Here is a 24,502-nt window from a genome sequence, read left to right as displayed (position 1 = left end):
TGTTTGAGTTAACTAACGTTATTTTATTCAACAAATGTGTTTGCCTGGCCCATTTTCATCAGCGGCACATGCATTAGTAGCGTAATTCATTAAACCATATTTCTTACTTAATTTTGATTTTAGTGAATAAAAAAAAAGTTAATTGTGATTATCATAAAGTCGTTAAAAATAAAATTAATAATAAAAAAATGTAAATATTACACAAATTATACTTTAACAAAATTGTGAGGTTAGTTTAATCCTGTTAAAAAAGATTTAGGCTGTTTCGAGAAATTGGGACCAGTAAATTTGTAAACTACAGCATGTTAGCCGGTGGAGGGCATATATATAGCTGTCACTGTACATCGTTATGTGAAGAAAATGGGAATTGAATTGACAATTCATTTATAAAAGTAAACACTGTCGTTTACCTGAGATGTTTACTGAAGCGAGAAACTACTCAGTCATAATTAGAAATTCCCTTACCATACATACATGCACTGGGTTTTGGTTTCACGGTTTCCAGTTTTATAAGATTACGAACGTAATAATTGAATTACGTTCATAGACGTTTATTACGTACATGCTTGGTAAACGGAAACGTTTGGAAATTATCGACTTCAGTCAGGTAGGACAGTTCGTACAATATATATAGTTTAGACAATGCACATGTTTAACAAATTAATGCATTGCCTATTTACTTTGTAAATCAGTCAGAAAATATTTTTTTATTTACATGATGTTATAAATTTATGAAAATGATATGTACGTGAAGTTAGCGGCCTAGCGGCATAGCGGCGTGAAGTTAGCGGCCTAGCGGCGTGAAGTTAGCGGCCTAGCGGCGTGAAGTTAGCGGCCTAGCGGCCTAGCGGCGTGAAGTTAGCGGCCTAGCGGCCTAGCGGCGTGAAGTTGGCGGCCTAGCGGCCTAGCGGCCTAGCGGCGTGAAGTTGGCGGCCTGGCGGCCTAGAGGCCTAGCGGCGTGAAGTTAGCGGCCTAGCGGCCTAGCGGCGTGAAGTTAGCGGCCTAGCGGCGTGAAGTTAGCGGCCTAGCGGCGTGAAGTTAGCGGCCTATTGTTTTTTTTAAACAACGAATTTAAAGACTAGTATGTATGTATATATGTTGCAACTACAATGGCAAGAAAATGTTAATTTAAATAGAGTTTTAACCTGTATATACTTCATGTGAAATTTAATCTTTTAAAAACAATATTGGGTCAAGGCATCTTAATTTGCGATAACAAAATTTCGTATATATTCTCATCAGTTAAGACTTCCTACTGGTAGATATGATAGAAATAGAACCGAACATACGTCATTGTAAAATATGTGGTTCAAATAAAAGAGAGGACAAATTTCATATGTGAAGTTATTATAACCTTATACTAGGCCTATTATATATAAACTTATAAACTAAACAGATCTGAAACATTTATGTTAAGCAAATATACATGTGCATACAAAAATTACGTATTAAAATGTTTTGTTATGTTCTGTTAATTTTGAAAAATCACTTATACCAGAACTGTCAATATTAATTATTCGATGAATTTCAAAGTCCCTAATCACAAGATATGTACTTGAACGTCTATATATATATATATATATATATATATATATATATATATATATATATATATATATATATATATATATATATATATATATATATATATATATATATATATATACAGTTCTTTCTGTTATGTATTTAAGGGCCTGCAGCGTTGCAAAAGTTGATTGAGGGACCAAAATTTTAAATGTTTTAAATAATCAACTTGTATATAGTTTTGAGGTTTTGATTGCAGCTATTTTTAAAAAGGTATATGCATTTTTGTAACCCGGAAATGAATTTCGTCCGCGAATATTCATTATAATTCTGAATAACTTTCTTATTTGACAAGACGTCATCACGATCTCTCAAGACATTGTTGAAGTAGTCTGGGGCATTTTGACATAAAACGAAGTACTAATGTTGACAAACTTTTCCGTAATAATGTGAATGCTTTTTGGTCCTAAATCTGTTAAAATCTTCTTTTGTAAAAAATGTTGAACTCCAGGCCTACCCGAAACATGTGGCCAAGAATAAGAGTTTCACCCTCAAAAAAGATTGTTCCTCAAAACTTATTTAAACATGTATTTTTAAAACGTTTTAGTTTTTGACCTTCCCCACCCACTTTTGCATCGCTACCGGCCCTTAAAGAGACTCACTTACATATTTAATTTTGACAAATATTTTTAAACTATGTTCAAATACAGCTTCCTTTCTTACTTATATTATCAAACACCAAATAGCAACCGACAAAATTCTCTCTCTCTCTCTCTCTCTCTCTCTCTCTCTCTCTCTCTCTCTCTCTCTCTCTCTCTCTCTCTCTCTCTCTCTCTCGTCTTCTCTCTCTTCCTGCCCCCCTCTCTCTCCCCTGCCCCCCTCCCTCTCTCTCGCCTGCCCCCCTCTCTCTCTCCCTCTCTCTCCTGCCTGCCTCCATCCCACCTTGTCTCTCTCTCTCCCTGCCCTTCTCTCCCCTGCCCCCCCCCCCCTCTCTCACTCTCACTCCTGCCTGTCATTCCCTCTCTGCTTCTCCACCAGAAGTACTTCAAAAGCCTTATTTGACGCCGTTGTCTTCCATTCAATTATGAACGACACGATTAAGCCTACAAACGCACGAACGGAGGAGTAATACATAACCTCACATAGACACGAATAGTACCCGGTAAACATGTATATCATGACCATGATCTTGCATACATTGGAAGGAGTGTATATATGTGATGTAGTAACTAAACAAAAGAGCAGTGGTTTCTAGATATGAATTAGACTGAGATTAACTTAATTCCTCATTGTGTGCCGGACTTGTAAGCAGCCATGTCGAGGTAGGAATAAACAAAATGTTCACTCAAAAAGTTCTTTAAACCGCGACCATGTTTATGGTTACACTTTCAGATGTATAAATGGCCTTATGCTCGTTCGTTGCCGTACGGACAAAACTAGTCGTCGTTTGAGTGTTTAACTGTATTAAAAACCATCTCTGGCATTACAAGGTCCGAGCTTCTTCATATGCACTCTTAACAATTGCACATGTACAAACAACAGTGTGTAGTACAAAACTATGACCCATTCCGTTCAATGTTATTTGTCAGGCTGGTATCTTAAATGAATGAGTAGGCACATATATATGACCTATTCCGTTCAATGTTATTTGTCAAGCTGGTAACTTTAATGAATGGGAAGGTACATATATATGACCTATTCCGGTCAATGTTATTTGTCAGGCTGGTAACTTTAATGAATGGGAAGGCACATATATATATATGACCCATTTCGTTCAATGTTATTTGTCAAGCTGGTAACTTTAATGAATGGGAAGGCACATATATATGACCTATTCCGGTCAATGTTGTTTATCATGCTGGTATCTTTAATGAATGGGAAGGCACATATATATGACCCATTCCGGTCAAGGTTATTTGTCAGGCTGGTATCTTTAATGAATGAGTAGGCACATATATATGACCTATTCCGTTCAATGTTATTTGTCAGGCTGGTATCTTTAATGAATGAGAAGGTACATATATATGACCCATTCCGGTCAATGTTATTTGTCATGCTGGTATCTTTAATGAATGGGAAGGCACATATATATGACCCATTCCGGTCAATGTTATTTGTCATGCTGGTATCTTTAATGAATGGGAAGGCACATATATATGACCCATTCCGGTCAAGGTTATTTGTCAGGCTGGTATCTTTAATGAATGAGTAGGCACATATATATGACCTATTCCGTTCAATGTTATTTGTCAGGCTGGTAACTTTAATGAATGGGAAGGCACATATATATGACCCATTTCGTTCAATGTTATTTGTCAGGCTGGTAACTTTAATGAATGGGAAGGCACATATATATGACCCATTCCGTTCAATGTTATTTGTCAAGCTGGTAACTTTAATGAATGGGAAGGCACATATGTATGAACCATTCCGTTCAATGTTATTTGTCAGGCTGGTAACTTTAATGAATGGGAAGGCACATATGTATGAACCATTCCGTTCAATGTTATTTGTCAGGCTGGAAACTTTAATGAATGGGAAGGCACATATATATGACCTATTCCGTTCAATGTTATTTGTCAAGCTGGTAACTTTAATGAATGGGAAGGCACATATGTATGAACCATTCCGTTCAATGTTATTTGTCAGGCTGGTAACTTTAATGAATGGGAAGGCACATATGTATGAACCATTCCGTTCAATGTTATTTGTCAGGCTGGTAACTTTAATGAATGGGAAGGCACATATGTATGACCCATTCTGTCCAATGATATTTGTCAGACTGTTAACTTTAATGAATGGGAAGGCACATATATATGACCCATTCCGTCCAATGTTATTTGTCAGGCTGGTATCTTTAATGAATGAGTAGGCACATATATATGACCTATTCCGTTCAATGTTATTTGTCAAGCTGGTAACTTTAATGAATGGGAAGGCACATATATATATATAACCCATTCCGGTCAATCCTATTTGTCAGACTGGCGCCTTGAATGAACGGTAATGCACACATAAAACACCATTGTCACTAGTAATACAAAAAAATGACCCATTCCGGTCAATGTTATTTGTCGTGCTGGCGCCTTGAATGAACGGTAAGGCACACATATAAACACCATTGTCACTAGTAATACAAAACTATGACCCATTCCGGTCAATGTTATTTGTCAGGCTGGTAACTTTAATGAATGGGAAGGCACATATGTATGAACCATTCCGTTCAATGTTATTTGTCAGGCTGGAAACTTTAATGAATGGGAAGGCACATATATATGACCTATTCCGTTCAATGTTATTTGTCAAGCTGGTAACTTTAATGAATGGGAAGGCACATATGTATGAACCATTCCGTTCAATGTTATTTGTCAGGCTGGTAACTTTAATGAATGGGAAGGCACATATGTATGAACCATTCCGTTCAATGTTATTTGTCAGGCTGGTAACTTTAATGAATGGGAAGGCATATATGTATGAACCATTCCGTTCAATGTTATTTGTCAGGCTGGTAACTTTAATGAATGGGAAGGCACATATATATGACCTATTCCGGTCAATGTTGTTTATCAAGCTGGTTACTTCAATGAATAGGAAGGCACATATATATGACCTATTCCGGGCAATCCTTTTTGTCAGGCTGGTAACTTTAATGAATGGGAAGGCATATATACATGACCTATTCCGGTCAATGTTATTCGTCAGGCTGGTAACTTTAATGAATGGGAAGGCACATATGTATGACCCATTCCGTCCAATGTTATTTGTCAGGCTGGTAACTTTAATGAATGGGAAGGCACGTATATATGACCTATTCCGGTCAATGTTGTTTATCAAGCTGGTAACTTTAATGAACGGGAAGGCACATATATATGCCCTATTCCGGTCAATGTTATTTGTCAGGCTGGTATCTTTATTGAATGGGAAGGCACATATATATGACCTTTTCCGGTCAATGTTATTTGTCAGGCTGGTAACTTTAATGAATGGGAAGGCTCATATATATGACCCATTCCGTTCAATGTTATTTGTCAGGCTGGTAACTTTAATGAATGGGAAGGCACATATATATGACCTATTCCGGTCAATGTTGTTTATCAAGCTGGTTACTTCAATGAATGGGAAGGCACGTATATATGACCTATTCCGGTCAATGTTGTTTATCAAGCTGGTTACTTCAATGAATGGGAAGGCACATATATATCACCTATTCCGGTCAATCCTATTTGTCATGATGGTGCTTTTAATGAATGGGAAGGCACATATAGAAATGACCTATTCCGGTCAATCCTATTTGTCAGGCTGGTGCTTTTAATGAATGGGAAGGCACATATATATATATGACATATTCCGGTCAATCCTATTTGTCAGGTTGGTAACTTTAATGAATGGGAAGGCAAATATATATGACCCATTCCGGTCAATGTTGTTTATCAAGCTGGTTACTTCAATGAATGGGAAGGCACATATATATCACCTATTCCGGTCAATCCTATTTGTCATGATGGTGCTTTTAATGAATGGGAAGGCACATATATAAATGACCTATTCCGGTCAATCCTATCTGTCAGGCTGGTGCTTTTAATGAATGGGAAGGCACATATATATATGACATATTCCGGTCAATCCTATTTGTCAGGTTGGTAACTTTAATGAACGGGAAGGCAAATATATATGACCCATTCCGGTCAATGTTGTTTATCAAGCTGGTGTTTTTAATGAATGGAAAGGCACATATATATATATATGACCCATTCCGGTCAATCCTATTTGTCAGACTGGCGCCTTGAATGAACGGTAATGCACACATAAAACACCATTGTCACTAGTAATACAAAACTATGACCCATTCCGGTCAATGTTATTTGTCGTGCTGGCGCCTTGAATGAACGGTAAGGCACACATATAAACACCATTGTCACTAGTAATACAAAACTATGACCCTTTCCGGTCAATGTTATTTGTCGTGCTGGCGCCTTGAATGAACGGTAAGGCACACATATAAACACCATTGTCACTAGTAATACAAAACTATGACCTATTCCGGTCAATGTTATTTGTCAGGCTGGCGCCTTGAATGAACGGTAAGGCACACATATAAACACCATTGTCACTAGTAATACAAAACTATGACCCATTCCGGTCAATGTTATTTGTCAGGCTGGCGCCTTGAATGAACGGTAAGGCACACATATAAACACCACTGTCACTAGTAATACAAAACTATGACCCTTTCCGGTCAATATTATTTGTCAGGCTGGCGCCTTGAATGAACGGTAAGACACGCATATAAACACCACTGTCACTAGTAATACAAAACTATGACCCATTCCGGTCAATGTTATTTGTCAGGCTGGCGCCTTGAATGAACGGTAAGACACACATATAAACACCATTGTCACTAGTAATACAAAACTATGACCCATTCCGGTCAATGTTATTTGTCGCGCTGGCACCTTGAATGAACGGTAAGGCACACATATAAACACCATTGTCACTAGTAATACAAAACTATGACCCTTTCCGGTGAATGTTATTTTTCGTGCTGGCGCCTTGAATGAACGGTAAGGCACACATATAAACACCATTGTCCCTAGTGATTCAAAACTATGACCCATTCCGGTCAATGTTATTTGTCAGGCTGGTGCCTTGAATGAACGGTAAGGCACACATATAAACACCATTGTCACTAGTAATAAAAAACTATGACCCATTCCGGTCGATGTTATTTGTCAGGCTGGCGCCTTGAATGAACGGTAAGGCATACATATAAACACCATTGTCACTAGTAATACAAAACTTTGACCCATTCCGGTCAATGTTATTTGTCGTGCTGGCGCCTTGAATGAACGGTAAGGCACACATATAAACACCATTGTCACTAGTAATACAAAACTATGACCCATTCCGGTCAATGTTATTTGTCAGGCTGGCGCCTTGAATGAACGGTAAGGCACACATATAAACACCACTGTCACTAGTAATACAAGACTATGACCCATTCCGGTCAATGTTATTTGTCAGGCTGGCGCCTTAAATGAACGGTAAGGCACACATATAAACACCATTGTCACTAGTAATAAAAAACTATGACCCATTCCGGTCGATGTTATTTGCCAGGCTGGCGCCTTGAATGAACGGTAAGGCAGACATATAAACACCATTTTCACTAGTAATAAAAAAACTATGACCCATTCCGGTCGATGTTATTTGTCAGGCTGGCGCCTTGAATGAACGGTAAGGCACACATATAATCACCATTGTCACTAGTAATAAAAAACTATGACCCATTCCGGTCGATGTTATTTGTCAGGTTGGCGCCTTGAATTAACGGTCAGGCACACATATTAACACCATTGTCACTAGTAATAAAAAACTATGACCCATTCCGGTCAATGTTATTTGTCGTGCTTGTGCCTTGAGTGCATGGGGAGGTTCTAGACAATTTCTTGTGTGCCTGCTATTATAAGTTAATAAGTTAAAGTTATAAGTATTTTATCATCATAAGTGAGATGTTGGGCCAGTTATTTACATACATTATCAACTCAAGTCGTTGAAGGTTGAACATTTTTTTTAATGTAAGACGGTTAGTTAGAACTAAAAATGGTTGCCGTGCCAACCATCAGCGTCATTATATTGTCCACTCATCAAAGTTCATAGTCTTTCTTGGAAATGAATGGTTGCAGGATGCAAGTGACTTACATGGAGCCCGGTCGGCCTCCATGCCATAATACAGCCAATGGCGTTACGTTTATTATATGACGCCAGTGCATCGACTCTAGAGAGAGTTTAAGCCGTTATAGGCTGAGGGTCATAATGCGTATTGGCACTCTATTTCAACATGTATAACAAACATCTATTTCGACTGATAAACCTTTTAACTACATACTAAATATTACATTTATGGAACATATTAATTACTGATAACAATATTTTAACCGTGTATTAAATAGCAGAAAGCGTAAAATTATTAAATGATTGCTGAATGCTAAAAAAATTACTGTGGTCTTCTTTAGTCTCATAAGGTAAAAATACCGTGTTTTATGCTCATTCCTTTCAATTTAAACTCGGCATCCTTCATAAGAACTATTGTTTTCGACAGTTATTCATCCTTTTTGGAATATTAAAACAATATTATTAATTGTGGTAAATCTTATTTGGGAGTAAGAGTGCATCTTTAACATAATGTGACCCTAGTAAGAGCAACTGTCCCACCAGACCTCACTTGATTAACGTCCCTCCCGATAGACGGTTAATAGTTCTTAATGGTTAGGCGGTTTATAGAGTCTTCGAACCCTGTGATACCACAAGACTACGAATCCGCCGATCGATGTTGGCAGACGTAATGAGCTATATAGCCGACCAACCAGCCAGGGTCATTGTAGTGTGATCGTGCATTAACCATGCTAATAATTTTGTTTCAGACGATTATCTTTCAAGCATTCGGTAAACGTCATACATTCTATATCTGTGATTTTTATTGGACTCTTTTCAATACGTGAGCTATTTGAGTTCGAGTATATCGTATTGTGGGTAGTCTCACCTTTATATTCCCGTACAAAAGAACGGGACGTATTATAGTTCCACCTGCCCAATACAGGTGGGCGAGCATATTGGGCAGCGTCCAGCATGATGTTCGATCAATAACTCGGAAGCCTTTGTCAAATCATCACCAACTTTGGACAACATTTGTATGGGCATTATAGTTATCTTGGACAAGTTCGTTATCCAGCCATATCGCTTAAGGCACTCCGGAGTTATCGAATGATAATTAATGATATTACCTAAAAATAATCTTGTCCGTTCATTAACTCTAAAAGCCTTTGTCCAATCATCACCAAATTTGTAAACCGGTCAGAAAATATATGATGTTATAAATTTATGAAAATAATGCATTATTTAAGAACTATGTTTTGTGTAATGATTCACAGATCATTTTAAAGATTGGTATTTTTAAACAACGAATTTAAAGACGAGTGTGTATGTATATGTTGCAACTATGACAAACAAATCTTTGAACGTGTATTGGATAAATTTCTTGTCAATGTTTGTTTACCAGTCATATTGCTTCAGTCACTAGAGACTTATTGCCATTATCATTGATATTACGTTAAATCGGTCTTGTCCTATCAATAACTTTGGAAGCTTTTGACAGATCTTCACAATTTTGGCAAAAACTGTATTGACATGTTCCGCATTCTAAATTTGGCTTAGCGTATAACCACCTATCACAAAACTTGGTGCTCTCGTTAAATGATCGAATGCAAATCACTAAAAACCTTTCAAAGAAAAAAAAGTTTACCGAAAGTAGGATGTTGGTTAACCGAAGGCGCGATATGAATGTTGTTTATAATTATCATGATTATATCAAAGCATGGGGATTTTCTTTTCAACGCCAGTTTTATTTGAGGTGATTTTGTGGAAGGCTATGCAAATAATGTGGCAAAGACATTGCAATCAAATTGCATGACGGTTTATGAATAATGCAGAAAGGTAATTAACTAATTATGCATGTAGTAATAGTCGGTTTATCAAAATTAAAAAGCCTTAAACAGAGCTTATGTGTGTATGCTATATAGCTTGTCAACTCGTTCAAAACTTATACTAGTAGTTTATCTATCGGATCGTATGTGTATGCTGTGTGTTTCCATTATCACAGTCACAAACGAATTATCTAAAAATATATAGGCCAAGAAAAGTAAAGAAACAGAATAATAGAATATTTGATTTTCACTTAAGATTATATAGCTTTAGGTTCCGATAACATGATTGCATCATTTAAGTTGATATATATTTTGCATGCACAATGGAATCAAGTTATGTGACAGGGGCAGTTCTGGTAGAGTAGGCTTATGGATCTTGATAGACTATACTTGAAATACCATCTGACAGTAAGAAATGGTATGTTTGAAGTGATCGTTGACAGAAAGTGCATAAAAGGTCATCGGAGAGCAAGTAATTGGTATCTTTGAAGTGACTGTTGACAGTATGTATACTATGGAAAGTAATGGAACATATGAAGATGGTGAAACATTATTAGCGCGTAATGACCACAAAAGAATACACACGACACACAATCCTTGTACCTAGTACTGTGTCACATGCACGGACAGCATTCAAGCTGCAAACACATTCTGACAACCTGTGATTCCTTAAACCGGCTGCTTTCATGCAGCGATTTACTCTGACAGCCTGTCATTCCGTAGTATGTTGGCTTTAATGCAGCGATAGTCAGACTGTCATTCCGTAGACTGTTGGCTTCCATGTAGCGATATTCTCTGACATCCTGTCATTCCGTAGACTGTTGTGTCTGACAATCTGTCATTCCGTAGACTGTTGGCTTTCATGTAGCGATATTCTCTGACAGCCTGTCAGTCCGTAGACTGTTAGCTTTCATGCAACGATATTCTCTTCCAGCCTGTCATTCCGTAGACTGTTGGCTTTCATGCAGAGATTTTCTCTGACAGCCTGTCATTCCGTAGACTGTTGGCTTTCATGCAGCGATATTCTCTGACAGCCTGTCATTCCGTAGACTGTTGGCTGACAGCCTGTCATTCCGTAAACTGTTGGCTTTCATGTAGCGATATTCTCTGACAGCTTGTCATTACGTAGACTGTTGGCTTTCATGCAGCGATATTCTCTGACAGCCTGTCATTCCGTTAGCCGTTGGCTTTCATGCAGCGATATTCTCTGACAGCTTGTCATTCCGTACACTGTTGGTTTTCATGTAGCGATATTCTCTGACAGCTTGTCATTCCGTAGACTGTTGGCTTTCATGCAGCGATATTCTCTGACAGCTTGTCATTCCGTACACTGTTGGTTTTCATGTAGCGATATTCTCTCTGTCATTCCGTAGACTGTTGGCTTTCATGCAACGATATTCTCTGACAGCTTGTCATTCCGTACACTGTTGGTTTTCATGTAGCGATATTCTCTGACAGCATGTCATTCCGTACTATGTTGGCTTTCATGCAGCGATATTCTCTGACAGCTTGTCATTCCGTACACTGTTGGTTTTCATGTAGCGATATTCTCTGACAGCCTGTCATTCCGTAGACTGTTGGCTTTCATGCAGCGATATTCTCTGACAGCTTGTCATTCCGTACACTGTTGGTTTTCATGTAGCGATATTCTCTGACAGCCTGTCATTCCGTAGACTGTTGGCTTTCATGCAGCGATATTCTCTGACAGCTTGTCATTCCGTACACTGTTGGTTTTCATGTAGCGATATTCTCTGACAGCTTGTCATTCCGTAGACTGTTGGCTTTCATGCAGCGATATTCTCTGACAGCTTGTCATTCCGTACACTGTTGGTTTTCATGTAGCGATATTCTCTGACAGCATGTCATTCCGTACTATGTTGGCTTTCATGTAGCAATATTTTCTGACAGCCTGTCATTCCGTAGACTGTTGGCTTTCATGCAACGATATTCGCTGACAGACTATCATTCCGTAAACTGTTGGCTTTCATGCAGCGATTTACTCTGACAGCCTGTCATTTCGTAAACTGTTGGCTTTCATGTAGCGATTTACTCTGATAGCCTGTCATTCCGTAGACTGTTGGCTTTCATGCAGCGATTTACTCTGATAGCCTGTCATTCCGTAGACTGTTGGCTTTCATGCAACGATTTACTCTGACAGCCTATCATTCCGTAGACTGTTGGCTTTCATGCAACGATATTCTCTGACAGCCTGTCATTCCGTAGACTGTTGGCTTTCATGCAGCGATTTACTCTGACAGCCTGTCATTCCGTAGACTGTTGGCTTTCATGCAACGATATTCTCTGACAGCCTGTCATTCCGTAGACTGTTGGCTTTCATGCAGCGATATTCTCTGACAGCCTGTCATTCCGTAGACTGTTGGCTTTCATGCAACGATATTCTCTGACAGACTATCATTGCGTAAACTGTTGGCTTTCATGCAGCGATTTACTCTGACAGCCTGTCATTTCGTAAACTGTTGGCTTTCATGTAGCGATTTACTCTGATAGCCTGTCATTCCGTAGACTGTTGGCTTTCATGTTGGTTTTCATGTAGCGATATTCTCTGACAGCCTGTCATTCCGTACTATGTTGGCTTTCATGCAGCGATTTACTCTGACAGCCTGTCATTCCGTAAACTGTTGGCTTTCATGTAGCGATATACTCTGACAGCCTGTCATTCCGTACTATGTTGGCTTTCATGCAGCGATTTACTCTGACAGCCTGTCATTCCGTAAACTGTTGGCTTTCATGTAGCGATATTCTCTGACAGCCTGTCATTCCGTAGACTGTTGGCTTTCATGCAGCGATAGTCAGACTGTCATTCCGTACACTGTTGGCTTTCATGCAGCGATATTCTCTGACAGCCTGTCATTCCGTAAACTGTTGGCTTTCATGTAGCGATATTCTCTGACAGCCTGTCATTCCGTAGACTGTTGGCTTTCATGCAGCGATAGTCAGACTGTCATTCCGTACACTGTTGGCTTTCATGTAGCGATATTCTTTGACAGCCTGTCATTCCGCAGACTGTTGGCATTCATGTAGCGATATTCTCTGACAGCCTGTCATTCCGTAGACTGTTGGCTTTCATGTAGCGATATTCTCTGACAGCCTGTCATTCCGTAGACTGTTGGCTTTCATGCAGCGATATTCTCTGACAGCCTGTCATTCCGTAGAATGTTGGCTTTCATGCAGCGATAATCTTTGACAGCCTGTCATTCCGTACACTGTTGGTTTTCATGTAGCGATATTCTCTGACAGCCTATCATTCCGTAGACTGTTGGCTTTCATGTAGCGATATTCTCTGACAGCCTGTCATTCCGTAGACTGTTGGCTTTCATGAAGCGATATTCTCTGACAGCCTGTCATTCCGTAGACTGTTGGCTTTCATGCAGCGATTTATTCTGACAGCTTGTCATTCCGTAAACTGTTGGCTTTCATGCAACGATATACTATAATAGCCTGTAATGTTATATACCGTCTGCGTTCTTGCTACGATGTACTCTGAAAATCTGTCATTCCATACACCGTCTGCTTTCATGCAACGGTATACTATGACAGCCTGTCATTCTATACACCGTTTGCGTCCTTCACGCGCGTCTACGATGTACTCTGAAAACCTGTCACTCCGTATGCTGTCTGCCTCCGCGCTACTTATATACTCGACTTGTAATTCCATACACCGTCTGCGTTCAAGCTACACTATAGTCTGACAACCTGTATTTTCTTACACCGTCTGCGTTAATGCTACGATATAGTCTGACAACCTGTCGTTCCATACACCGTCTGCGTTCATGCTATTATATGTAGTCTGACAACCTGTCATTTCGTACTCCGTCTGCGTTCACGTTACGATATTCTCTGACAACCTGCCATTCCATACACCGTCTGCTTTCATGCTACTATATGTAGTCTGACAACCTGTCATTTCGTACACCGTCTGCGTTCATGCTACTAAATTCTCTGACAACCTTTCATTCAATTCACCGTCTGCGTCCATTATACTATATACTATTACAACCTGCCATTCCACACACCGTCTGCGTTCATGCTATGATATACCCTGACAACCTGTCATTTCATACACCGTCTGCGTTCATGCTACGATATACCCTGACAACCTGTCATTCCATTCACCGTCTGCGTTCATGCTACTATATACCTTGACAACCTGCCATTCCATTCACCGTTTGCGTTCATGTAACGATATGCCCCGACAACCTGTCATTTCGTACACCGTCTGCGTTCATGCTACTAAATACCCTGACAACCTGTCATTTCGTACACCGTCTGCGTTCATGCTATGATATACCTTGACAACCTGTCATTTCGTACACTGTCTGCGTTCATGCTATGATATACCCTGACAACCAGCCATTCCATTCACCGTCTGCGCTCATGCTAAAATATACCCTGACAACCTGCCATTCTACACACCGTCTGCGTTCATGCTATGATATACCCTGACAACCTGTCATTTCGTACACCGTCTGCGTTCATGCTACTTTATAGTCGGACAACCTGTCATTCCATACTGCGTCTGCGTTCATGCTACTATAAACTCTGATAACCAGGCATTCCGCATACTGTCTGCTTACACACACTTCTTAATACTCTGACAATCTGTCATTCCATACACCGTCTGCGTTCATTCTACGATATAGTCTGACAACCTGTCATTCCATACACCGTCTGCGTTCATGTTACCATAGCCTATGACAGCCTGTCATTCCGGACATATACCCTGACAACCTGTCATTCCATACACCGTCTGCTTACACGCTACAATATACTTTGACAACCTGTTATTCCGTACATTGGCTGTTTCAGGATGGACAATCCCGGTGCTGACATCGAACCCAGCAAGGAGGCACTCGCCTTTGGTACCGATGAGAAACCAAAGGCAAAAATCAGTGATTCCCCGCCACCCTATGACGAAACAAGCAATGATGACAAACGAAAGCAAGAATATCCTATGACAAGATTACAGATAATCAAAAACTTGCTTGTTGTGAGCTTCGGTTTCTTGTTCCTGTTCACGTCCTTCCAGTCTCTGGCGAACTTACAGAGTAGCTTGAACAGAGAGGAGGGGCTGGGGACATGGGGATTGGCCACCATCTATATCGCTCTAGTGCTATCCTGTATGTTCTTACCACCATTCATTATTGATATTCTGGGCTGCAAGTGGACTGTAGCCTTCTCCATGCTCTGTTACATCCTGTACATGGTAGCCAACTTCTACGCGGTGTGGGGCACGATCATCCCAGCCGCCATTATACTGGGTATCGGCGCCGCGCCGCTCTGGTCCGCCAAGTGTACGTACCTGACAGAGACGGGCACCTGGTACGCCAAGATGACCGGCGCCTCCCATGATGACATCGTTAACAGATTCTTCGGAATATTTTTCATGATATTCCAAACTAGTTAGTGAACAATTAGATTACAATATGCAGTTAAAAATATCTTCTTAAATATCTGATTGTATTATTTATGCGCTCCAATAAATAATAATAATAATAATAATAATAATAATAATAATAATAATAATAATAATAATAATAATAATAAAAATAGTAACAATAACAATAACAATAACATTAATAATAATAATAATAATAATAATAATAATAATAATAATAATAATAATAATAATAATAATGATAACAATAGTAATAAAATGATAAGAAGAAGAAGAATAAGAAGAAGAAGAAGAAGAAGAAGAAGAAGAAGAAGAAGAAGAAGAATATATAATTATAACAATTATAACAATTAAAATAATAATTTATACTTTATGTAATGAATTCTAAGCTTCACTCTGTTGTCCTGCCACCAGGTCAGATATGGGGAAACCTTATCTCGTCGCTGGTGTTCAGTGAGCGCGGTCAAAACGCCAGCTCCGGTGTGTCTGCGGAAATCCTGGAGCTTTGCGGCCCCAATAACTGTCCCTCGCATTCGGACGCCTACATCAACAACACCAACCTTCAGAAGCCAACAATAGAACAGGTCCGTGCTAGTCGTCTTACTCACATGATCGCTTATCTTGAATCTGAGCAATCGGAACACCTCGGCTAGTTTCAAACAGATATGGTCTATCTCGAAGCTTGCCGGGGATGGCCGAGTTGTTACGATTGGAATCTGAGTTAGAGAGTTAATCCCCAAACTGGAAATGTTCATTTTACTGTTCATATGGTATTAGCAGATCAAAAGTGGCTTTTCTGGTCAAGTCGCAATCACCAGGTTTAACAATTAGCTGCACATTTTTAGTAATACTATCTGTATTGAAGATACATGTAATTCCGTACATCTAACAAATCGCGGTTCTGAATCTCATACTGAGTAGCAATGTAAATAGTCAATATCCGAAGTTCAGTAAGATCTGGCGTGTTCGTTGGTATGTCACAGGGGCGTAGCTAGCATTCTATTCATGTGGACTCATAACTGTGCTGGGTTCGGGGGAATGCCCCCCTCGGAAAATTTTGAAAGCGATGGTGCAATCTGGTGCATTCTCACGGTGGAGAACCCACGTGACTTATTCAGGTCAAGTACACGGCAGCAGCTGTCAACAAGTTCGATTCAGGTAAGTTTTTCAAAGATTACTTTCTCAATACTGGGAGATTTCTAAAATGTCCGTGTACTTTATCAATTTGGTTTTTGTTCATTTTCACCTGTAAAATATCTATTAGAAATAATACGATAGGCGCTGAAACCTATATAATGCATACAAATTTGCTTAAAATAAGATTATAATATAATTATTTACGAATTACAACAAGTTTAGTGATAGATTTGTCAAGAGCCGTGTACTTTGCCTAAATTTACTGCTCCGAGAAATCAGTTGGTCAAGATTTTCTGGAAAACTATAGGATATTAGAGAAAGTTCTTTATAACCGTGGAAAGTGCTCGTTATTGCGGGGTTTATGGTCTTTATTTCACAAAAGTTCTCCCAGTATTAAGAAAGTAATCTTTAAAAAAAACTTACCTGAATCGAACTTGTTGACATCTGCTGCCGTGTACTTGACCTGAATAAGTCACGTGGGTTCTCCACCGTGAGAATGGGCGTTCTGAGGTGCATTATTTAGTACTGGAAACGAAACAGTTTAAGGTTTATGAAGGGAAGTACCCATACTGCAACTTTGGCTGTTTTTTTTTTGTTTTTGTTTTTTATCTTTTTGTCAGAATCATGTGGATTCAGCCGCGTACTCGCGTATAAGTAGCTACGCGCCTGTATGAACGCTATCAAATGCATTTATAATTGTAATTTAATATATATTCTAGTTTACTATAAATTATTGTAACAAGTATGTCATTAAGACCTTTTCGAAAGAATTTCAAGAAACCAGATTGAAACTTCATATTTCCATTTTCCTGTTCCAGGTGTACACAGTGTGTGGTATCTATGTGGGGTTCGCCTGCATTGGGTTCTTTATTATCACCCTCCTGCTGGACCGGATCGTGCTGGACAAGGAGGCCGCACGTGCACCAGGCCAGAAGCGGCTGTCGTTCGACCTCGTCTGGGAGACGTTCAGGCATCTCATCAACAACCACTACCAGAAGCTCCTCATACCTCTCACCATATACAGTGGCGTTGAGCAGGCATTTATCGCAGGAGACTTCACTCGGGTTTGTAGAATCATATGTAATACAAACTCATTTTAGAATGTTAATATGTTTGTTCTATATGGTTGAAAGCTGGCATTGAATTCAGTAAAGTTATCAACGAAAAAAAATGCTCCTGTCAATAATCCTACTAGCTTATACTTTGGAACATATTTACCAGTAATCATGACATAAATCATGACATAAATGAAACGTGCACATTACGTAATAGAGAACGTACATAATACAATAATCAGTACACATAACACAATGGAGTGTGCACATAACGTAATGGAGAACGTACATAGTACGATACTCAGTTCACGAAACATAATGAAACGTTCACATAACGTAATGGAGAACGTACATAATACAATGATCAGTACACATAACATAATGGAGTGTGCACATAACGGAAGGGAGAACGTACATAATACAATAATCAGTACACATAACAAAATGGAGTGTGTACATAACGGAAGGGAGAACGTACATAGTACGATAATCAGTTCACGAAACATAATGGAGTGTGCACATAACGGAAGGGAGAACGTACATAGTACAATAATCAGTACACATAACGTAATGGAGTGTTCACATAACGTAATGGAGAACGTACATACTACAATAATCAGTACACATAACATAATGGAGTGTGCACATAACGTAATGGAGAACGTACATAATACAATAATCAGTACACATAACATAATGGAGTGTACACATAACGTAATGGAGTGTTCACATAACGTAATGGAAAACGTACATAATACAATAATCAGTACACATAACATAATGGAGTGTGCACATAACGGAAAGGAGAACGTACATAGTACGATAATCACTACATAAAACATAATGGAGTGTTCACATAACGTAATGGAGAACGTACATAATACAATAATCAGTACACATAACATAATGGAGTGTTCACATAACGTAATGGAGAACGTACATAATACAATAATCAGTACATAAAACATAATGGAGTGTGCACATAACGGAAGAGAGAACGTACATAATACAATAATCAGTACACATAACATAATGGAGTGTGCACATAACGTAATGGAGAACGTACATAATACAATAATCAGTACATAAAACATAATGGGGTGTTTACATAACGGAAGAGAGAACGTACATAATACAATAATCAGTACACATAACATAATGGAGTGTGCACATAACGGAAGGGAGAACGTACATAGTACGATAATCAGTTCACGAAACATAATGGAGTGTGCACATAACGGAAGGGAGAACGTACATAATACAATAATCAGTACACATAACAAAATGGAGTGTGTACATAACGGAAGGGAGAACGTACATAGTACGATAATCAGTTCACGAAACATAATGGAGTGTGCACATAACGTAATGGAGAACGTACATAATACAAGAATCAGTACACATAACATAATGGAGTGTTCACATAACGTAATGGAGAACGTACATAGTACAATAATCAGTACACATAACATAATGGAGTGTTCACATAACGGAAGGGAGAACGTACATAATACAATAATCAGTACACATAACATAATGGAGTGTGCACATAACGGAAAGGAGAACGTACATAGTACGATAATCACTACATAAAACATAATGGAGTGTTCACATAACGTAATGGAGAACGTACATAATACAATAATCAGTACACATAACATAATGGAGTGTTCACATAACGTAATGGAGAACGTACATAATACAATAATCAGTACATAAAACATAATGGAGTGTTTACATAACGGAAGAGAGAACGTACATAATACAATAATCAGTACACATAACATAATGGAGTGTGCACATAACGTAATGGAGAACGTACATAATACAATAATCAGTACATAAAACATAATGGAGTGTTTACATAACGGAAGAGAGAACGTACATAATACAATAATCAGTACACATAACATAATGGAGCGTGCACATAACGGAAAGGAGAACGTACATAGTACGATAATCACTACATAAAACATAATGGAGTGTTCACATAACGTAATGGAGAACGTACATAATACAATAATCAGTACACATAACATAATGGAGTGTGCACATAACGGAAAGGAGAACGTACATAGTACGATAATCACTACACAAAACATAATGGAGTGTTCACATAACGTAATGGAGAACGTACATAATACAATAATCAGTACACATAACATAATGGAGTGTTCACATAACGTAATGGAGAACGTACATAATACAATAATCAGCATATAAAACATAATGGAGTGTGCACATAACGGAAGGGAGAACGTACATAATACAATAATCACTGCATAAAACATAATGGAGTGTTCCCATAACGTAATGGAGAACGTACATGATACAATAATCAGCACATAAAACATAATGGAGTGTGCACATAACGGAAGGGAGAACGTACATAATACAGTAATCAGTACATAAAACATAATGGAGTGTGCACATAACGTAATGGAGAACGTACGTAATACAATAATCAGTACATAAAACACAAGTGTGCACGGAATGAAAAATGCATCTTAATTATTCTTAAGTAAACAAAGTGTAATGAGATATGCACATGTTAGTACGTACACAAGTATAATGAGACAGCTAATGCGTTCCATACTACACCTTCAAGGGTTTAGCGTATCGGATTCTGGACCAGAGTGTATCGGGTTTGATCCCGTTCGGAGCTTCGTCCAGGGTTAATTGTCTACATCACATGTATAAAGCTGAGAGTAAAACTATCATGTTCGTCTCTATTAACTAAAGGCTCTTCAGAGCTTATGTTATTTGTGTATTACGAAGTAAAATTAATCTTATTTTACACGACTCCATTGTCTCAATGCGTTTAATTAGTACTGATGTAAAGGGCATTATTTGCATATCGAAATAAACGGGGGTTTTAATGTTCCGTATATGCATTACTCATGGTGTCGCATACAGTGGCTTGAGAGATTTAATAAAGTGAACTTGATAAAGGTGCATTGATAAATGTCGTAGTTTAGAATGTTTACGATTTATCACGTTTGTTCCTGTTACCGTGCGATTTCGCTAGTGATTTGAAACAAAACACATACCACCGTTGTTATTAAGAAAAAGTTGTTACATGTCAGTTTTCGTTTCAGTCATACGTCAGTTGCAGCGTGGGTATTTGGAACGTTGGTTACGTCATGATTTGTTACGGCGTCGTCGACGCGTTTTGTTCGTTTACGTTCGGGCGTCTCGTGCAGTACGTCGGTCATATACCCTTTTTCATTCTCGGTGAGTCTCAAGCGTCATAAGAAAGACTGCGTCCTTTCTACAGTTTAATATTATCACCAGCATCCGCAGCTGACCTCATGGTGAAACGCGACCAGGTCAGACAAATTCGTCAACGTATTTCGGTGAAGGTGCTATTCAGAGATGAAGCTGGAAACTTGGATGTTAATGAAAATAACAATAAAATAAGAGTTTGGTGGAACTGTAAAATAAATATTAGGTTGATTAATATGGTCACTTTTTTGGTGTCAAAATAAATGATCGAAACTTAAAACATCATTTCGAGAAAGTATTCTAAAGTTCACCTTATTTTGATAATTAAAACATAACATAATGAAGTTAAATTGAATGCACATAACGAAACGGAAATTATAACATGCCCATGACACGATGAGCTATTATAGCATTCTAGTTATAGATCTGTCATTGTTTAAATACTTTTGAAAAGTAAAATAAGTAAAAGTACTTTAATGAAAATCGTTTTGAAATACATTAAAATTCAGAACCTATGAAAAAGAGATCATGTCATTTTAGGTACTCCCTCACGAAATATGTTTTCAAGAAAGCAGTTTAATTCACTTCCAAGCGTCTCTGCATGTGAGCCATTGTTGTAATAGCTCATGTTAATACAACATTGGTTTCAAATTATAACATTAAACATGGAAAAAATATGCGCCTGATATGGGTCTCGCGCCACTGACTGCCGGCTCGAACCGCCGGCCGCCGGCTCGAACCAATGACAGCCGTCCGCCGGCTCGAACCACTGACAGCCAGACTCCGGCTCGAACCACTGACAGCCGGCCGCCGGCTCGAACCACTAACAGCCGGCCGACGGCTCGAACCACTGACAGTCGGACGCCGGCTCGAACCACTGACAGCCGGCCGCCGGCTCGAACCACTGACAACCGGTTAGGCAAGTTTGTGACCAACTAAGCTGATGTCCCAACTTCTTACGATGCATCACACTTTGTCATTTAAATCCTCGGGATTAAAAGAAGCATGACTAACCAAGATCTTTACAAAGACGTGAAAATTACTACCGGGTAGCCATTTCAGAATAACAAGTGATGCAAGCTTAAATTGTATTTGAAGGAATAGCGTTGATGGTTAAACCAATATTTATTGCAAATAATAACAAACATATGCATTAAAGTCAAGGACCATAGAATGTATACAGATCAGATAAACTGTAATGCATCCCAATGATAATGATTAAGCAGATAGGTTTAGAAAAGCAATCTGGTTACGTAGTGTCTTGACGTTAATTGTTTCAGCGTTCGTGGTGCATATTTCGTGTCAGATCACGTTGTTGCTATGGTTACCGAACCCTGACCAGTTCTACGTGTTCTTCATCCTGGCGGCTATGTGGGGTATCGGGGACGCCGTCATACAGACGCAGGTTAATGGTAAAGCGCACATGTTTGCATGATATAATCATAAAAGTTAGTTTAAAGTACATGTAGTATCAAGCGCATGAAAGAAAATAGTATATTGGGTGATCTGAAGTATATGTAAAGCCATATTTAATCATATCTGTAAACGTTTTATCTGGTTATTGAAAACATGTTTAACGATGTGTAATTTGAAGTATTTCATCGTTGATTAAACCAACCTTTTTCCCTGCCATCCATACAGCCTTGTACGGGTGGCTGTTCAGCGACAACCCGGAAGCTGCATTCTCCAACTACCGCTTGTGGGAGTCCGTCGGTTTCATCATAGCGTTTGGCTACAGCTTTAACTTGTGCACGAGCGTGAAGCTCTACTTCTGCATTGGCAACCTCGTCGTCGGAATGGTGCTATACGGGGTGGTCGAGGTGCTCCAACGCCGCTCCAAGAGCAAGTCCTTCGACATCACGCCCACAAAGTAGAGGCCCCCTACTCACATCACCCCTCTAAAAGTAGGGGCTGCAAATCCCGGCAGACGCTGGAGGCGGACTGTTATAATGCATAATCATATAGACATAAATGCGCTTCCCACAATATATATGCGCTGCACGCCTTTTTGAGTAAAAACAGGTGTGTAAAAACGAAAGTTGGTATATTGTGGTCGAACTTTACTTGTCGCTTTACTAATCACGTTTTTCTACCATTTGATATATACGTGTGACGTCTGTTATCTCGACAAGATGACACAAACACAATGAGTTTAGATTCTTACAATTTTACTACGCACTATAATCACATTTTTCATGTTTATCATCATTTAATTTTGTACGCTTTTTGGACAGTTAACCCATAGTCATTACCATAGCGGTGGTCAAGTAAAAAAGTGACCAAAACTGTATTTTATACCACAAGTAACCGCAAGCGAGGATGTGGTGCAACCGAGATCAATAAACTTAACTACTGCATATAAATAAACGTTAATTCTCGGGAAACTACCTATCATCAAGATTATAACCGTTACCCTAGCAACAAAGGTACATTATAATGAATAACTACGCACCTCCGATGAGTTGGTGATGGATTGGAACTTGGTCGTGATCTTGCCACATATTTTGTTTCTTTTCATACATGTTTATATAGAATGTAACTTGTGATAAAATGTGATTTTAACAATTTTTTATGAACATTTTGTATTGCATGCAAGCATTTTGATAAATGTATATATTTAAATTATCTTTCTCTATATCAATTCACCCTTCCAAATGAATGGTAAATAACATATTTCCTTAACACCATATCTGGCTACGATATTCGTCCACATTGGTGTTTATGACCTTCTGGTAAAATGTTCTGTTCTGTTCTATTATTTAAACTCCACTGCAGACCGCATTTGGAACAAAACAGTGTCTACATCTACACTTCCAATGTTTATTGTATTATTTACACTATATACTTATTATATGAGCATTTACATACATCTATGTCGGCTAATACAGATGTACTAGTAATACATACCATAGAATATGCATGTGGCTAATATGTTTTAGAAATACTCGAGACAAACAACATCGTTTTCACATCATAACACAGTTTTTGGATATTGTATATCCTGGTTATGTGGTGGATAGTGTAATGTCGGCTTTACGAGTTATAAAATGACATGTTGTTTAAATTATGCCGACTTGTTGGCTTCTGTAGTAAATATGTTGACTTATTTTCAAGTGGGGTTAAAACACGCTTTATCGACGTCGTTGGGTTCAACATAGTTCTGTCATTCCATCAACATTATGTCGACTGGCGAGTTCTGTCATTCCATCAACATTATGTCGACTGGCGAGTTGTGCCATTCCATCAACATTATGTCGACTGGCGAGTTGTGCCATGCCATCAACATTATGTCGACTGGCGAGCTGTGTCATGCCATCAACATTATGTCGACTTGGCGAGCTGTGTCATGTCATCAACATTACGTTGACTTGGCGAGCCGTGTCATGCCATCAACATTACGTCGACTTGGCGAGCCGTGGCATGCCATCAACATTACGTCGACTTGGCGAGCCGTGGCATGGCATCAACATTACGTCGACTTGGCGAGCCGTGGCATGGCATCAACATTACGTCGACTTGGCGAGCCGTGTCATGACATCAACATTACGTCGACTTGGCGAGATGTGCCATGACATCAACATTACGTCGACTTGGCGAGTGGCGAGTTGTGTCATGACATCAACATTACGTCGACTTGGCGAGTTGTGTCATGACATCAACATTAC

At 39.0% G+C, this 24,502-nt stretch overlaps 1 protein-coding gene across 2 annotated transcripts; it reads left to right on the top strand.

The window, feature by feature from the left end:
- The first annotated feature begins 450 nt into the window (after nt 1-450).
- Nucleotides 451-23,459, top strand: LOC128243597 (protein unc-93 homolog A-like). Of its 2 annotated transcripts, none has more exons than XM_052961466.1 (7): nt 451-607; nt 14,832-15,424; nt 15,835-16,004; nt 17,376-17,621; nt 20,711-20,846; nt 22,118-22,249; nt 22,479-23,459. In XM_052961466.1, exons 2-7 carry the CDS (start codon nt 14,833-14,835, stop codon nt 22,709-22,711), a joined length of 1,509 nt encoding a protein of 502 aa, XP_052817426.1. In that variant the 5' UTR covers nt 451-607; nt 14,832; the 3' UTR covers nt 22,712-23,459. The 2 variants fall into 2 exon arrangements, with proteins under 2 accessions (XP_052817426.1, XP_052817425.1); XM_052961465.1 differs by lacking the exon at nt 451-607 and adding an exon at nt 9,874-10,014.
- The last annotated feature ends 1,043 nt before the right edge of the window (nt 23,460-24,502 follow it).

This window comes from Mya arenaria, chromosome 8 (genome assembly GCF_026914265.1).
Source record: "Mya arenaria isolate MELC-2E11 chromosome 8, ASM2691426v1".
Lineage (NCBI taxonomy): Eukaryota > Metazoa > Mollusca > Bivalvia > Myida > Myidae > Mya > Mya arenaria.
This window is presented reverse-complemented; position numbering and strand designations above follow the sequence as displayed.

Bases quoted from the DNA above. Each gene is read 5' to 3' on its own strand.
- LOC128243597 (XM_052961465.1), top strand. The intron at 17,622-20,710 runs GTTTGTAGAATC...TTTTCGTTTCAG, and splicing joins TCGCAGGAGACTTCACTCGG to TCATACGTCAGTTGCAGCGT. The intron at 22,250-22,478 runs GTAAAGCGCACA...CCATCCATACAG, and splicing joins CATACAGACGCAGGTTAATG to CCTTGTACGGGTGGCTGTTC.